Consider the following 18,834-nt stretch of genomic DNA (forward strand, 5'->3'; position numbering starts at 1 on the left):
ACATAACCCTACATAACTGTTTATAAATGCTTGTTCCAACAAGCGTCATTATTTATAAAGGTTACATTTGCCAATTTTGAAAGTAGCCTTTATGACGCCTGTTGTAATAAGCATGTACAAATAGTTACGTAGGGTTATGTCAGTTGTAATGACGAGCTTATGTAGGTGTCATGTAGCCTTATGAACAGCACCCTACAGTAAAGTGTTGCCCTTTTTTGTTCCACGTTCACTTTAGTACTGATCTTGGGCCCTGATTTTTCATAAAAGGTCATTTAGAGTGATGTGAAATGCACCAGAACTGTGGTGTTACAGTGGTGGTGATAGGAACCAGGCATCTGCCTCTAAAGAAAACTTTTTTATGTTTACTACTCTTTTCCCATCATCAGCGTTACTTATAAAAGCTCAGAAGACATGTGTAAGCTCAGTGGCCGTATAGGATAGTGTATAAAAATGGCTACAAACCCCTGGTTCCTATCACCACCACTGTAAAGAAATCAGAGTCAGCAAATTTCTCTACAGTGAGCATTTCGCTATACTTCAAATCAGTCCACTCTGAACGACAGCAGGCACATTGCTACTGCTGATTTATGCAGAAATGTTGACAAGACAATGATATTCCCCTTTAACATTCACATAAAATATGCTAAAAATGAAATGTTGGATTGGTTATCACAATTCAGTTTCTGTCTGCATGAAAGCTGATTGTGAATAAAAGCACATTACAAATATATCTGCTCGTAAGCAGCTGAAACACTTCAGCTACTTACACTTCATTTTTACACTAATCGCATCGATCAGTTCACCGATAATATGCTCTGTGGTTGAAATGCGACAGATTAAAGCCTCTGTTTATAAGGACATATACACAGTATAACGCTTTAGAAGCAGCTGCCCAGAGTGGATTGCATTGACGTGAAAGTTGCATTGTCTTCGTTGCGCGTGGTGAATGCACTGATTTCAGACTTATATTCATCTTTAAAGAAAAAAAAAGCCTAGCTAAGTCAGTGCATGGCTTTCCCACAGGTAGATCCTCACTTTAACCTCACTCCAAATGATCACACACCACATGTTTGGTGGCTTCTTTAGTTTTGCACTGGAGCTATGAAGCTAATGTTGCTAAGTAGCGCAAGCTTTCACTGCACCAGTTAGCATTCTGCTAACTGCCTGCCTAAAACACCACACAGTTGTATTAAACCGTGTTGTGAAGGAATCTGAACACGCTTGTGGTTTCTAGCACGGTATGACTTAATGTTAACTACAAAAATGGCAGACAAAATTCAGGTTTCAAGCCGTTGCTAATGTTTTTAGCTACGTGATGTACTTTTCTCGATTTTTGTAGGGAACATACAGTGCCAGAAACCACATAAGCAAGTCCATTTGTCGTTAATATCTCAACACATTCTGAGGAAGCTCTGTGGTGATTAAGTGCGATGCTAACAGGCGCTACAAAGGCTTGAATTACTTGTTAGCTACTTTAGCGTTTTAGCTCTGGCAAATTCCAGCCCCAAAAGCGTGTTTTGGCTGATTGAGTACATCTGAGGTGTGAAACTGTGGAACTTTTCCTCCAAACTGTCACTTTAAAGCAGCAACTTGGCCCTATTTCAGCCAAAAGTTGCAGGAAAAAAGAACCTGCTACAGATTTCTAACTTCTACAGGCTTCTAAATGTCGAAATGAGTCCATTTCTCACAGCTAGAACTTGAGCCCCAGTGGCACTCATCTAAAAGTACTTCAAAAGTGACTGAAAAGAGAGTTGGATGTGATCAATTTTTAAAAAGCCAGACTAGCTTTGGGTTTTAAAGGAATAATTCAGTGAAAAGTCACATTGATGTCATTTCCCCTTCACCACAAATGTCAATAAGCCAAGATACTTTTGGTGTTTGAAGGTCGCTGCTTTAGTTTTGATGCTGGGCTAAACTACGCTGCATAGCTAGACAGCAGTAATGGTCATCTCGATGGTGGAATTTGTCTGAGGGCAAATGTCTGGTCATGGTCAGATGTTTACATACGCCGGTCATTGGCCGGTCATGGGCCGGTTACTGTGAGCTAATGTACAAACTCCTGCATATAAGCTCAAGGATGCTAAGACAAGCTATAAATGTTACATTAAAGTGTATATCTGTGGTAATTTAGGGGTCAAACCAGCGGACCTCGCCTCAAGAATCTTGTACAGCAGACTAGGATTAGATTAAGCATTAGTTTTTAGGCATATTGACTTCCAAGGCTGTCACACTGAAGAGCTTTCGTCAGTTTTTATTTTATTACTAGCTAGCCATGTTTGCTATTAAAGATGTAATTAGAAATGAGAAATTAATAATAAATATGAGTGATAAATGAAGAAGATGAAGATGTGCAGATGTATAAATCCTTTTTTTTTGTCATTTTTGCAACGACCCCTTCTGCCGATCTTCAACCTGCTCCATTTGACTTAGCACTATTTCTGGTTCGGGTTGGGTATTAAATGAGTCTCGTTCAATGCTACTGGATAGCTAATTGGCATTTTCAAGACGCAAGCAGAGATTTTGGAGACACCATGTAAGCAAGTGTTTGTTTTTGAGGATGTAGGTCTGCAGTTTGCACAATGCTAATTGCTAAGATACACATGTTAGCTACATTAGCCTTGCAGCTGCAAAAGAAGCAAACTTCAGACACCGAACACGTCTTGGCTGAGTGACCATGTTTGGGCTAAATCTGTGTAAATTGCCAAACTGTTCCTTTAACAGTGTATTTTAGCCGCCGTGGACAGCGTGTGGGTGTGCGTGGTCGTCCGTCGCTCTGTTAGCATAGCGGCTGCGTCTTCTGTTAGCAGGCGGACGTGTTTTTAGTCCCTAGACTCGAGTCTCTCCCTTGCTTCCTCTCAGACCATCTGTTTTCTGTCTTTCTCTCTCTCTGTCACTCTCTCCATACATTTCTCTCCTTTCCTCTTCCTATATATATATATATATATATATATATATATATATATATATATATATCCTTGTAACTCAACATTTCAACAGTTTCCTTTCACAGCTTATACAAATCCAAAGGCACAAATCTGACACACATTTTGCTCTTTTTAAGTGGGAAAGACAGGAGAAATCAGTCTCTTACAATCACAATTGATCCTCTCACTCAGTTCAACATCACACCTGCACTGGTGTGACGTCTCAAGCACAGTGCTGCTGTGAGTGTGTGTGTGAGTGTGTGTGTGAATGTGTGTGAGGCATTTTGTTGGTGTTTTGATGGAGCTGCAGTCCGGCTGGGTGCAGAAATAAAGGCGGTTTTAGAAGTGCTGTTTGTGCAAGCAGTCTGGAGAGAGAGAGAGAGAGTGTGTGTGTGTGTGTGTGTGTGTGTGTGTGTGTGTGTAAGGAAGGTGCTCTTGTGATTTATCGCTCTGTAGAGGTCAGAGACACACACCAGTTCTCCAACTCTCCTCACACCGTTCCTCTAATCGCGCTTTCTTGACTTCTTTATCCTGAGAGAGAGAAAGAGAGACAGTGGAGACTGAGTGGATCTGAAGTCCATAAAAACTTTGTAAACATAATATGTGTTATTATTATGATTATGATGATGATGATTATTATTATTGCAGGTATTGTTGTTGTTTTGTTGTTCTTTGTCTTCTTCTTATTATTAAAAGAAATGAATACATTCATGATAAATGAATGGTAAATAAACTGATGCAAGCCCCGCTTGACTGATGAAGGAAAGTTTGCACTGCTTTTTAAAACCAGCTTGCTTGGCTGGTCTGAGTGGCAAAGGATTCCATTACAACCCTTCTGACGTAATTATAGAAATATGTGTTCATATTATTATTTCTTTTTTTCATCACATCAAATCAGCCCATAAATTCATTACTTAGTCAATTAATGACTAACACGAATTCAAACCCTGCAAGCCGGTATCCACAGGTCCAATCTGAGGGAAAAATCAGATTTAGGATCTAATCATTACTGTAAATGCCGTCTGCCGGTTAACTGGCGCCTCAGGCTGCTGCTTATGTCAGTCCATGTTCATAGACAGTACAGTGCAGCTTTCAGTCTGTTTGCTTTACACCTTTCACGGTGGCAGTGAAGGGGAAGAGCTTTGTTTCTTATTAGCTACATCAGCCTCATGTTTCCAGCCATTCAAACAGCAAATGTGCTGGGGGGTATTTTGTTTGCTGTGCTGTCCACCTGCCACCCTGTGCTTTTCTATGGGGGGGTTTCTGCTTACTTGCTAATGGCATTCTTCAGGTACTGCTGCAGCCATTTGGTCTTGGGATTGATGCAGACCTCCCTGTTGTTCTTCAGCTTGGCACTGGGAATGAGAGAGGGAGAGAGAGGTCTGAGTGAGCTGAATAGTGAGGTAATGAGAGCGAATGAGAGAGAAATGATCTGGGCCTCGGCTCTGACCCTTCTGTTGTTTTTATCTTGGCACTGGCAGTTAGAGAGAGAGAGAGAAGATAGAGCGAGTGACCATTAGAGAGAGCTATCTGATGCAGCGGAGAGACCTTTCCATTGTTCTCCGGCCTGCTGCTGGTAATGAGAGCGAGTGAGCCGGTGGGAGCGAGGGATCCGTTTCGGACGAGCGGACGGAGAGCAACTGTTCTCTTCTCCCTCTGCGGCTCTGCGCTCTGTACTATCAGATCAGCTCTTGTACTGAGTGTTGCTCCATTTCAGCTTCACATCTGGCTACACTTAAAGGGCTCTATCATGGAAAACTGAATTTTTCTTGCTTTACACACAAAGAAAACAACAGTTTGATAAGCATTGCACCATCGTATTTACATTTATGGCATTTTTCAATTATTTTACACAGGTAGGCCAAGGTGGTGTTAGGAGTCTTGCCCAAGGACTCTTATTGGTATAGTGTAGGGTGTTGCCCTGGTGAGGGATTGAACCCCAGTCTACAGTGTAGAAGGCAGAGGTGTTAACCACTACACTAACCAACCACCATCATATGCAAAAATTCTGGTGCCTCATGTCAAATTACAGTGTGTTTTGTTGATTTTAACATAATGGGGGAAAGGATAAAATGTGCGAAAGTAATGGCATTTCTTTTATATTGAATTTTTTTCCTCCAGTTTGTAAAACTCCAAAGATATTGAAGTTGTGCATTAAAGTTAGCAGGAAATTGAATATTTCCTCGTATCATTTCCTTTAGTTCACTTAGAAAATCAACAGCACATGATTTGATCAGGGGTGTACTAACTTTTGCATATGACTATGTTCTGTTATGATTCTCTTGCTCAAATTTATTTACTGTTTACTATTTAATTTATTTTATTTGTTAATTCGTTTTCATTCATTTAATGTTTATTCATTCATTTATTTTTATTGTATATATTTACTTGTTTATTTTATTTTTTATATTTCTAAGTAAAACATATTGGTATATAGGTGATATAAACAATACAGCAAGTGTTTTTTCAGATTTTTTTTATGTTTCAGAATAGCCTGAGAATTTTATCTTGGCCAAAACAATGAAAATTGTGCTCCCTAGTCGACACATCTAAGCTGCAAGAACAGCCTGTTTTGAATTTATCATGGATGTGATGTCACAACCACATGGAGGCAAAAATGGCCACTAACTTGAAATGTTAGTAACCAGGCGGCTTTTTTGAATTTTGATTGTTAACTTGCAAAAAAAGTTCAAAATGTGAACTTTTTTTGTTGCTTAAGATAAACAAAAAATCTTTTTTTTCACAGTGCATTAAAACATTTACATGTTACCACCCATTGGGCTTACAGCAGTTTAGCCCCCTCCTTCCTGCTGAAGTGATATGGAGTGCTGTTGCTGCAGATGGTCTTAGAGTGAAAATGATTAAACATTGTACTTTTTATGGCTTTCAGGAGGCAAATGTGTCTTTGTAGCCAATCAAATCAGAGGTGATTTACATATATCTTATTTACATACTGTAGAGACTCAGATTTCTTTACTGTGGTGGTGATAGGAACCAGGGGTCACCATGTCACATATTAGAACTGCGTGGATGTAAAATTGACTTTTCAATGTTTAACTTATAAGTTGTCTGACCAGTGGTAGGATGGTCCCCCCTTTAGATGTGAGTCTTGGTCCTCCCGAGGTTTCTTCCTCCTCCAGCTCTGAGGGAGTTTTTCCTTGCCCCAGCGCTCACGGGGGTTCTGTATATTCTGTATATTATGTTCAGTGTTTTGTCTGATTCTCTGTGCTGTGATTCCCATTTTTGTAAAGCTGCTTTGTGACAACATCAGTTGTAAAAAGCGCTATATAAATAAATTTGATTTGATTTGATTTGATGTCCACAACACAAATATTGCCATTTTATTTACTCTCCAAAACCACCAGTGAACCTACATGTGAATTCTAAGCTTTTATATGCAATGTTGATGATGGTAAAATAGCCATAAATCTTAAAAACTATTTTTTTATAATAGTTTATAATATAATAAATATTTTTTTTGAGGTACCATTTTTGAGGTACCAGACTTCCTGTATGTACCTTTTGGCCCTACATATGTTTACAAAATGTCAAAACTTTTGTAAAACTTTTGTAAAACTTTTGTAAAATCCTTCTAAAAAAGGCACCAAATTTCAAACCGTTTTGCATAATAATTTTTTGGTGCTAATTATTTCAGACATCTGGTTCCTGTCACCACCACTTTGAGCACTTCTAACTTGGTAAATTTCTCCAGAACAATGCATTTCATATTGAACCACTTAAAATTACTCTGTTTACATCTTAATGATTTCATTATGCAGGACTTATGAAAGATGTGAGGAATTCCTCATTAACCCATAGAAACCTAAAATTTCGGGGGAATTTTTTTGGTATTATTTGGGTCAATTACAATTACAATTGCATTACTAAAGTATTTACATGTGACAGTCACACATGCCATATGTTGTTATTTTCAGGAGACCCTGGGCTACTCAGATATGCCATTGTTTGACATGTAAATGCTGACAGAAAATTGATATCTTCATGAATGCGTCATTTCTGATAAAAAATTTACCGCCTGCTAAATTTTTGTATTTTTTTAATTATAGAGATCTTGAAAACAAGACAAAACTACAAGAAAATTGTATAATGTGAGTTCTTTAATGAGCACACATGGCAGGGACGACGGACCAAAGCCGATCTGGCCGTGAACAGATGCACCTCTGAGTAAATCAAGGTATTATTATTGAATTATACCTTTTTGTTGAACAAAATAGAAGACCACTGCAGTGTTCTAGGGCCATGTTTTATAATCTAGCACCCTAGCGCTATACTTTTTAGAGCTTTTCACACATGATTTAGCTCACAAATGGACCTAATAATGACTTTTTAGTTGGATTGAGAGTGTTAGAGTAAGAAAACATTATTCCAGAGTCTCTCCAGACACGTCTTAAAGTTAATCTTGGCATGAATTGCTCTGTCAACAGGGGCCTTCCTTTTAAAACTCTTTTTAAATCGAGGACAAAGCTCAGTCCGTGTGCAGGAAATCTATGATGATGCATAGCGAAGTAAACTTTAATCAATCTTTGGATGTTACTACTACTTTGCAATACTGTTTGAATGTAATTATGTAATCAGGTACTAAAGTAAATGCACTACATAATGAATTATATTCACAATCACTGTCAAAAATAGGCACCAATGTTAACAACATCCCGTTCTTGATGGGTACAATTTAACTGATTAAAAGCTACAGGCCTCCTAACAACCAACTGGAAGACCTGGTAGACACCAAAGCTGTTACTGTCAGATAAACAGCACTTAAAGCTTTCATCTTTGAGAGAAATTAAGCGCTACTCTTGTTTTAGATCTAAAGAAAATGTCCACAGGTGTTTCTGTCCATCCTTCCACTGTAAGAAGACAATGATGGGTAACGTAGCTAGGACACTCTCTCAATTTCCAACTGAAGCCTGGAGATATTAGCTGATAGCACCTTAGTTTGTTTACGCTGCTGATGCACATGCAAGATGTTTCCATTGCAGATGTTGTCAATGCAAGAAAGTCTGTTAAAAGTCAGGCCAACGTCAAATTCCTTAAAAAGGAACTGAGTAAAAAGAAAATACCTTACAAAGGAACTGAGCAGTTCTGCAACTAAGAAATTAATCAATTAATTAAGCATATTCTCGCATTTCATGTGACTTCACAGAGTATAGTGTGGATCATTTTGAGCATGGTGTGCTTTGTAAATGATTCACCTGCAAGACATCACTCACAAACCTTAAATTCAGTGTTTCCACTCCAGGTTTGGAGCCGCTCCACTGTGCAGTTGAGTGTTTCTGTCTGCTGTTCACCTCGTTCAGCTCCAGACGGGTTTAATCAGATAATAATATCAGGAATTTTAACCAGGAAACCCAGTTATGCAGTTCAGGGGTTTCAGGACTGGAGCTGAACTCTAGTGGGTGGAATTGAAAATGACTAAAATTGGGGAAAAATAGAAAAAAGCAAAAAACAACATGAATTTGAACAAAATTTGGGATAAAAACTGCAGACAAAAATGCGCCTCCTGATAATCACCTGGCAAGATCTGGTAAACCAACCAAACTGTAACTATCAGCCGACAAATATTTTTATTATTTGACTTTGTGATGAAGTTACACCCTTAAGTTTGCTGTTAGGATAAGGTGTATAAGCAGTCTGCATATTATAAGAAAGTCTGGTGTGTTTCATAGCTCGATGTGCCAACTTTGGCAGGAATGGGCTGCTTAGCTGATACGTAGAAGCTAGTTAATGTTAATTTCCTCCACTGTAGTAAATCATAGATCATGACAATACAACAGCAGCACTAACTTCCACACAAACCCATCAGCTTGTGTGACAGCACTACATGGTTAACTAGATCCACCTGAATCCACACACCTCCTGATCTGAGACACAGTTTTGCTGTTTGCTGGTCAGTGAGTGATGAAAGAAGTGCCAGAGAGCAGCCTAGGCTGCTGGAGCTGGACTGTCCGATGATGGACGACCGCTTTAAATGCCCGGCTGAGTCTGATAAAGATGGAGGAAACCTTGCAGCTCCATTGTCATTTATCTTTCAGTGTGGAGAAAAACTCACACACAGAAAGAAAAGGAGAACATGAAGAGTAACGTGCATCTCACACCTACAAGCACATCTGTTTCATGCCCACCCACACACCCACTTTACACGTTGTGCTCTGAAGCGTGTGTACATCTCACACCTAGAATAAAGACGCATGCTCTTTCTCACACATACACGGATGTTATGATTACACATCGACGTTGTACGAAACACTGAAAGTTCCGGACTTTCAACTCTTTCTTTATTTAAGGCATCTGTATCATAGAAAACATGTTATGGGCCTTCATACTTCAAAATATTCAGTCCATATGGTCCATATCTTGCAAATAAGCTTCAAAATAAAGAGATGTTGTTTTTTGTGATGTCACAACAGCAAACACATTTAAAACCAAAAGAAACGGCCCAAATGACTTGGAAAAAAATCTGGTTCCATTGACTTACATTAAAAGTAAAGCAGGTTTCTTCCTTCTCCTGTAAATGTACCACTTTGGAGATACAAGGTCTTGTTTTATATGTATACATACTTGTATACTTGTATAACTATATATATATATATGTATATATATATATATATATATATATATATATATGTGTGTGTGTGGAAATACAATGTCTTGTTTTATATATATCCATGCTTATATATATATATATATATATATATATATATATATATATATATATATATGATATGTTAAATGCAATATCATTGTCTCAGTGCATTTTCCATCTTTTCTGGTGGTCCAAATTTACTCAGTTAAACTGCAATTTTTTCCTTAAATAATGAATTTACATTACTGTGCAACGGTTTTAGGCAGCTGCATTACATTACCAATGTATCTGGACATTAGGTGTTTATTATAAAAGCACTAATTTTAGAATAAACACAACTAATATTAATACAAGACTTGATTTTATGTATGTAACTGTGTTCAACTCATTTCTGCAGATTATACTGGAAGCCCAGCATTACTGCCAATTATCATCTAATACCTGGTTTGGCTAATCAGTGGTTTATTATCTTAAATTAAGTGCGATCTATGTGATTGTGAGGCACGCAAGAGAAATCTGGAACCAAAGCTCTTCAAACTAGCTCACAGGATATCGACTTTAATTTGTAGCGCATCTATGTTTATTTGATGTTTTTATTGTGCGGATAGTCTGCTTAGATGCCTGAGGCCACAGTACTGTATATAGCTTAAATGCCATTACATACAGACCCCCTCTCTCGCTCTCACTCACACACACACACACACACACACACACGCACACACAAACACGTGCATATCACACCTCTGCGCCAAAAGGTCGTATTTGAGAATTAACAGCTCAGAGGGGCAACAGCTCACACAGCTTTGCAAATTAACCACATCCACCCTCAGCTCAGCACCCCCCCCCCCCCCCCCCAATAACACCCCCACTGCCTCCCCCTCGCTCCTTCTGAACAAATGGTTGCCTCCAGCGGCCACCCAATCCCTGCTTAACCCAACAGCAACTTCTGAATTTAAACAGAAGCGTAATTAGAGCCATGTTTATTTTCCAGTCTTTGTCTGATTGAGGCCTAAGTCCACTAAACACTGGTTGAAGAATCCCTTGTCATTGCTATCCTAGCAGAACCTTCCGTTTGTGAAATGGGAACTTTTAGGAAAAAACCTAGAGATGCACTGATTGTTTATTTGTATGGCTAATTCCGATTTCATCACATCTACGTCGGCTGAGCGGTCAGTTTTGGCCTCTTTTTTACACCAAAAGCTCACGCGGTGTGGGCTAAATGAGCATTAGCCCATTCCCAGCAGAATAAATTCCACAATAAATAACATTTGCTCATTTCCAAACCGGCATTTTAAATATCTAAATGAGAAAACAAGACAAATTCAAAATGCCAGCAGCTGGAAATAACTTTGATTTGATCAAGAAAGCCATCAATACAACTCGACCTCTGAAAGCTGTATTTGAATAAGCGAGCTGCAGGAGTGGAGTCCAGACTCAGCACGCTAGTTTCTGGGCTTTAGGCTGCCTAGGCTGAAACTATGGCTGGTTTGTAGGGTTAAAATATGAAAATGCATTAAAAGTGTCAAAAAATTATATGCGGTACAGCCAGGGGGGTTCGATGGCAGAGGCGTCGAAGCCTTGCAAGTGACATAAAAGCATTTATGTTGCTTTTGTTCCGTCTTGTTCCTCAAATCAAAGAGTTTCACTAGCTTACACGGTCAAGTTAGTGAACGTTGTACACAATTTTCACACCAACAGCACAGAACAAGCTCGATTCTAAAGCACTGACATGCGCTTGGATGATAGTGGTTCAAATCTGAGGGAGTGAAGTTGAGTATCTGGCGCGTAAGGGACAGAAAGGGGGGATTCTGTGGTGTTTGGGTCTGTAGCCTGACCAGCTAACTGAACGTTAGCTTAGCAAACACGCCACACGCCACACCACAGGCTTGATTCTGACTAAACCTGCTCTGCTGAAACAAGTGTAGACAATAAAAACTAACACCTGAGAGAAAAAACGTGGAGTGGATGGTGTTGAAGTGACAGAAAGCAGATATCAATCCTGTTTCTGTGGTTTTTGAGATGGTAGCGTTTTGGCTAAGCTAACAATAGCCTAGTTAGCAGGCTAAATGTGCCACACAGCACAGCCTCGGTTTCAGCTAACTTACGCTAAACTTAAGCATATTTAGAGCGTATCTGAGAGCACAGGGTCGAGAGTCTGCGATCGAACTTGTTTTGGGGTGAGCACAAGTCTTAGCTGTCGCTGAACCGCTTTCATGTTTACTTTTTCTAAGATGTTTTACCCCAGGCCCTGATTTTTCACCTCTTTTTATCAGCGGCAGCTATCGGTCAGCTACTATACCGCCATTAGTTCAAATGTAATTTGGTGGAATGTATTTATTTGCCTGTGGAATAGAAATTTGAAATGTCATCATTTTGAAATACTGTCATAATTTTGAAATACTATAAATGCAATATACCTTATTAACTCTAGTTAGCATGTTAATTTGACACCAGTAACTAGTTTTATTACATTAGGCCTACATAGGAAAAAGTGAAGTAACTAACAGTTTTTCGTTTTGTTTTAAGCATTTTTAGTGTAGGATGTAATTTTTTTTTCATGGAGTTAACAGAGTATTCATCAGATTTTTTTTTCTGTTTCTGAGCTTCCAATGTTCATAAGTCATGTGTGGTTGGTTAGTGTAGGGGTTAACTACGCTGTAGACTGGGGTTCAGTCCCCCACCTGGGTAAGCACCCTACATGATAGCAATAAGAGGCCTTAGGCAAAAATCCTAACACCACCTTTGCCTACTGGTGTAAAATGATCAAATTGTAAGTCGCTCTGGATAAGAACGTCAACCAAATGCCATAAATGTAAATGTAAAGAAGGCCTAACCTGATTAGAGGAGCTGTATGCGTGTTATCTGTTATCAGGAGATCTGAACAACATGAGCTACACCTTAGAAGTTCACTCTTGAGGAAATAATCATCAGAGGTCAAAGTGATCGGCTTTGTATTTGTGCTGACCTTGGCTGGATGTCCTTTTCCCCTCCTAATCTCTTTCCTACCAACATTTGGCATCGCTTCGCTAACCTGGAACACATTTGTCTAATCGCTTTGAGCTTTTGGAATCTGTGTTAGTCAACCAGCGCTGAGGGGAAGAGGGGTCAGTGGGGTCAGTGGGGTGAGACTTGGACAGGACTTTGGCCTGGGGGATATAACCTTCAACTAAACGCAGTTTGTTTAGGAATTCGCCCCTGAATCTCAAGGACTGCAGACCCCAAAACACCCCTGGGTTACTTCGGCAGGTCAGATGAAAGAAATATGGCAGTAACGCTACCCCTCTGCGCACACGGAGCGGCCTGTTTGCTGTTAGCATTAACTGGCTGTGAGGTACTTACTACCTGCTGTTTCTGTCTCTGTCCACAGACACACTGCCGACTGCCAATTAAGGCTTCAAGACCACATAGGAAGACTGAAACCACAGCATGAAAAATCACCCTAAATAAACAAACATGGTAAAGCCTTCATTTAACCCTTTAGCCTATAAGGGCCTGTATATTCAGCACCTCACACTCAAACGTATGTGATTTAAATATTCGGAAAAAAAGCTAGTTTGTTATTTTGATAGTGAGCCTATATAAAGTGAGCCTATACAGTGAGCCTATATAAAATATTGTAGTATGATCATGCGCGGCTCAATGTGATAAATAGCCCTTCGACTTTTATGGCCTCACTCAGCAAAACAAACCTCACAAAATTTGCACAAAGCTGAAACCATCTTTGCTAGTTTTATGCGTTCTTTATACAGTCGTATGCAAAAGACCCTGAGTCAAATGACAGGTTTTGTTGACTTTGTAAGTGAAAAAAACTACAATTACTGTTGTTTTTTGAATTGCTGAATTTCACATATTAAAAAAAAGTATAAAATGTGGCCTGCATAAAAGTTATGGGGCATTTTATGTTTTTCTTCTCAATCTGTTAAACTCAGCAAATAAATAGAAAATATGCACTAAAATTTGCAGTTTTTGACGCACCTGAAGAAACACTTTTTGCCAATTTTAGTGCACAGTTTCTCTGTGTTTGCTGAGTTTAATATATTGAGGTGGGGCATGTAATATAACGTGTCATAATTTTCACACAAACCACATTTTATATCTTATATCTTATTTTTCCCCCCCAATTTCTTAAATTGATAAAATAAACAGCAGATGTGTAAAAAAAGTGCAGTAGTGTTGCATATGAGTGTGTATCTATGTCTGTCCATAAAAACAGTAAAATTCCCAGTCCTTATCAATACAAACACCACTGCCAGCTCTAACAGCCAAACCTTCTATAAGCTACAATTTATAAGTTCATTCAAATAATCATTACAGGTCAAAGTGATCCGCTTTGTGTTTGTGTTGACCTCGGCTGGATGTCTTTTATTCCCCCTCCTAGTCTCTTTTCTGCCAATGTTTGACATCACTTGAAATCCAAAGGGTAGAGGTGTAGGATACTCACCTAGATCAAAACATGGTAGCGTAATTCTGCATGACTCATTGTGGTCTGTTGTCTCTCGAGGCCTCGGTAAACTTTCAGCTAAACAGAATTCGGAAAATTTGCAAGAAGCCAAAATCACCTTCACAGTTTTACAAGCTTGCATACCCTCTAACACTGACCAATCACAGGCTTTGTTGCATTGTTTGTTTAACCCATGGCGAGCGAAACCCTCACACTGCATCATACCATCCACCAAAACAAGGTAAAGATCACCTCTGCAAGAAGCAAATCGAGGCCTTTACGATTTTTTTTTGTTGTTAAAACTGAAAGAGTTGCATTACTGAGTCATGACCAACATGCTAAAATATGGTGTTAGAGGTGTGTGGTCAAGTTTTTCAGACTGTGCTATACGTCTTTACATATCAAAAATGATACGCACTCAAAAATGAAGATGTATAGAACTCTGATGAAGATGTGAAAACAATAGATAATTCACACAATCAGATTCATCCACTTGGGGAAGGGGCCCAAACACTTCTTCCACATGTTGCATGCAATTAACCATTTTCACCAGAGAGGTCTCCAAATCCAAGTCTTACCTAGAGTACCTTTAAATAGGCAAGTGATTTTTCATTTATGAATTTAAAATACCAATTTGGCTCAGTAAAGTTGCGAATAATGTTATTAATATTGTGACTGTGGTTAGTAGGGAATATATTGGTGTGTTTTGAAGTCCTGCGATGGACTGGCAACCTGTCTAGGGTATCCTGCCTTCCACCCAATGACCGCTGGGATAGGCTCCAGCAACCCCCCTTGACCCTGAGGGAGAAGTGGCTTAGAAAATGTGTGGGTGTGTGTTTTGAAGTGTTCATTTTGCCCACACGGTGTGAACTCTGGGTTAAAAAAGGCTAATAAAAAATTATAATTGGTGCTCAGATTAGATTTTGAGTATTATAGAGTGGAGTAACTTCATTGTAAGTAATACAAGATTCAGCTTGTCTATTTATCTCCCTGAGTTTGATGTTTATCATTGGAAGTATTCATAAGAAGTTAAATAAAGACTAAAAAATATACATATCGAATGATATGTACAGGGCGAATATACCTAAAACTGTAGGTACCCAAATCTAGTGTACAACAGCATCATGCTAACAATGCAAAATAAACAAGAATATACACTTCTGTTAAAAAAGGCACTTACATCACTTGGAAGGGGCAGTTGGGAGTATGCAGGAACTTGATCTCGCGGATGCTCCTCTGCGGGACAGTGTTGAGGGTCGAGCGACACCAGCACCTCTCCACCAGACTGATGGGCTTAGCTATGGAGAGACCACAAAAACAGCAGTGTGTCAGTAAATACGTTGTAAAAAGTGGAGAAAAATCAGGACCTTCTACAAGGTTGTATATTTAAAATAGTCTTAAACCAGTCTGGGAAAATTTTCCCTGGCAAATCTAGGCTTTGTCCTGAAATCTCAAAAATGTTATGTGGCTTTGAGTAACAAACGAAACTCAGTATGTACTTGAGAACAACCAAAGTAAGCTGAAATAATAAATTGGAATTGGGTGTATATAAATTGTGACTGAATTATTTATGATTATCAAATAACAGTGGCCAAATTAATTGGAAAATGTGTTTTATGGATTTATTTGTTTTACTTTTCTTTTGTATATCGCTGTTGTCTGACCAAAACCTCATATCTCCAAAAAACTTTACAGGAGAAGGAAAAAATCTACGTTACTTTTAACTTAAGTCAATATGGGTCATTTCTTTTAGTCCATTCTTCATGAAAATTGCACACAATGTAAAGGCCAACAAGTAATTTCAAATTATGTCAAAAACTGAAAAACGTGGAGATACGAGGTTTTGTCCGGACAGCAGCGATATATTTGTCAACTTTTTTCTTTGCTTATTAATTAGTATTGTTTGCTTTTAAAATTACAGCATTATCCTTTATAACATTCATCACAATTGAGGCAAAAACTAGAAGTAAAACAAAAAACTTCTAGGTATTTTTAGGCTGAAATCTGAAAAATGAACTAATGATTGTAGAGCTGAGACCAGAGTCGTAAAGGAATTCACGGTTAAATTCATCACAGCACGCCAAGTGATTTACAATTAAAACGAAATGAACCCTCGCTGCCGTAAAACAGAGGCTTCCTTCAGATGTAACACCACATTCTATTTAACCTCTTCCCCTATAGATAGCACGTCCGTGGAATGTTCACCTGCGTCCACAGACGGGGTCATTAAAAACAGATTAGGCTGCCACTCTTGTTCTAGCTTCCCCTCACACGGGTCCTGCCTTTTCACTCTGCTGTCGTCAAGCAGAGAAGGACCCTCCAAGACCCTCCAAGTTAGCTAAGAAAAAGCATTTCTGTTCCAACCCCCCCACTTCAAGATTTTCTTGGGTTTGGGGTTGAATCCTTTGCATCTGAAGTGCATTTTCCACGTAGTATAACGTCCTTCAGCCGCACCAATAATGCATAGACTTGGTCCTCAATCTGGTGTCAAACATTTCTCTACCCACCACCTTCTATTATAGCGTCTTCTTCTCAGACCAAGAGTGGCTGAAGACTAGACTAGAGGAGTCTGCCTTCAAATCTTCATCCATACTCCCTATTTCTGGCACCTTTTCTCATGTTAAACACCACACCATTAAGCCTTCGGCATGCCAAGTGAGCAGCAACCGTGACCATGTTGTTCTTCTCTATCTTTCAATTAGAAAGTAATGGCAAGATCACAAAGATATGCAAGCGGCGTAGGTTGAATGGAGCTTTTACTTGCCGTAATTAGCATCTCTGAAATGTGGATTCACCAACATGAATACATAAATATATATCGTAGCTGTCTAAAAAAACAAGTATCTCAAAAATGGTAACTTTACAGGAGACGGCAAAAACTTTCTTTAAATTCAGTGTAAGTCAATATAGAGAGATTTTATTCCAAGCAATTTTGGAGTGTTTCTATTTGTCCATTCTTTATATATTTTTGACACAATGTAAAAAAATGGCAAAAATTTATTTTTTTGGACAGCAATTAGTTTAGGAAACTCCAAAATGTAAATAAGACACATTTAATGATCATGCCTCATTTTAAATGACATTAAGACCTAAAAAATAGAGCAGGTCTGTCTTGCAAAGGTGGTTTCAAACCTCTCCCAAATAAAGGCATCATAGTTTCCATTGTTTTTTCATTAAAATCTCCCACAAGGCCACAAAATCTCCAAATTAGCATGACGTCTGCCTTAAAAACCAAAGTGTACCTCCTTAAAAAAAAGAGTTTGTTATCAAAAATGTGCATGAATTGGGGACGTTTTCCAACAATATATGTTGGTTCTCCATCAAGGAGATGTTCAAGAGTGATCATAAAATATCCACACTCAGTGGAACCAGAATTCTTTCCAAGCCGTTTTGGGCCATTTCTTTTGGTCCATCCTTCATAAAAAGAGGTTTTGTTCCAACAGCAGCGATATACAACACATTCTCTGTCAACCTGAAGAACCCTTTCACCACACAAAGCATGAAATGGTTCTATATAGAACTCACAGTTCTACATAAAACCATTCCTTGTACTGAAGAACCCTTGACTAACCATAATTTTGGGAGTGATGGACTTTCTTTCTGTGTTAAAGCCTTGTACCAATGCACCTTCTTCTAGAGGAGATGTTAACCTCAAAAAAGGCAGGAATCACAGAACCATGCATCTTCAGAATCACAAATCCATGAAAAAGCTATTTTTTATATTAGAAAGCGCTTTACAAACATGCCAAAAAGACATTTTATTATCAAGGATCCAACTTAAGGAATTACCGAAGTTCTCCAACAGTTTCTGTTGGCTTTTTATCAAGAAGACTGAGAAGATAAGAAGATACACCACGAAAGAAACATGTTCTCCACATTGAACACAGCCAGTTAAGTGGCTTGTATGATAGACGCTCAGTTTTCCAGACCTGGCGTAAGAATAACTGACTTTTGCTCAGAGGAACATCATGTTAAGCTTTTATGGTTAGTAAGATGTTATCCAGCAAACCCAGAGATCCAGCCTCACCTCCTCATGTCTGCCCCTGAGAGGAGACACCGGATAGTTCATGTTTGAAAGGCAGCAGCTTACCATCAGTCTCCGGGCTCCTCACGGCCACCGTCAGCAACACCATCACCGCCAGCACTTTGACATCCATAGTGAGAGAGCTGGTCAGTGAGAGGGACGCGTTTGTGTGTGTGTGAGTGTGTGAGTGCGCGAGTGTGTCGAGAGCTTTTGTCTTTCTCACGGCTTTCTTCCAGCACAGTGTGGAGCCTCAGAGTTCGGCAGAGTGTTAAGACTCCAGAGCAGGAAAGCACACCCACATACTGAGGAGGAGGAGGAGGGAGGAGAGAGAGAGAGAGAGAGAGAGAGAGAGAGAGAGAGTGGGAGAGAGAGTGAAAGTGGAGGGGTGTGGTGGACCCCCCTCAGCCCTGATTAAAATGTTTTGGCTGATGCTCAAGTAAAGGTCTCTCTCTCTCTCTCTCTCTCTCTCTCTCTCTCTCTCTCTCTCTCTCTCTCACACACACACACACATTCTCTATCACTCTCTCTCTATTTCTCTTTCTATCACACACTCTTTCTTTCCACTCTCTCTTTCTCTGCCTTTCTCTTCCCCTCCTCTCTACTTACACCTCTCTTACATTCTTTCTTCTTCTCTCTCTTTTAATCTGCCTCTTTTTTCTTTCTTTTTTCTCCCATTCTCTCTTACACTGTTTCTTTCTCTCTCTGGCTCTCACTCATTCATTTTCTCTCTCACTTTATTACAAAGACAAGTAATGCTAAGGAATAATGATAATGATAATAATAATAATAATAATAATCTCTCTACTTCTTTTTTATATATCTCTCCCTCACATACACACAC

General features: G+C 39.1%; 1 protein-coding gene across 1 annotated transcript; it reads right to left on the reverse strand.

Annotated features, from left to right (window-relative positions):
• Nucleotides 1-218: 218 nt before the first annotated feature.
• Nucleotides 219-18,266, reverse strand: cxcl12b (chemokine (C-X-C motif) ligand 12b (stromal cell-derived factor 1)). The gene is made up of 4 exons (XM_017719707.2): nucleotides 18,060-18,266; nucleotides 15,150-15,267; nucleotides 4,196-4,279; nucleotides 219-3,455 (listed from the first exon to the last, which is right to left on the reverse strand). Exons 1-4 carry the CDS (start codon nucleotides 18,124-18,126, stop codon nucleotides 3,428-3,430), a joined length of 297 nt encoding a protein of 98 aa, XP_017575196.1. The 5' UTR covers nucleotides 18,127-18,266; the 3' UTR covers nucleotides 219-3,427.
• Between the last annotated feature and the right edge of the window lie 568 nt (nucleotides 18,267-18,834).

This window comes from Pygocentrus nattereri, chromosome 25 (assembly GCF_015220715.1).
Source record: "Pygocentrus nattereri isolate fPygNat1 chromosome 25, fPygNat1.pri, whole genome shotgun sequence".
Taxonomy (NCBI): Eukaryota; Metazoa; Chordata; class Actinopteri; order Characiformes; family Serrasalmidae; genus Pygocentrus; species Pygocentrus nattereri.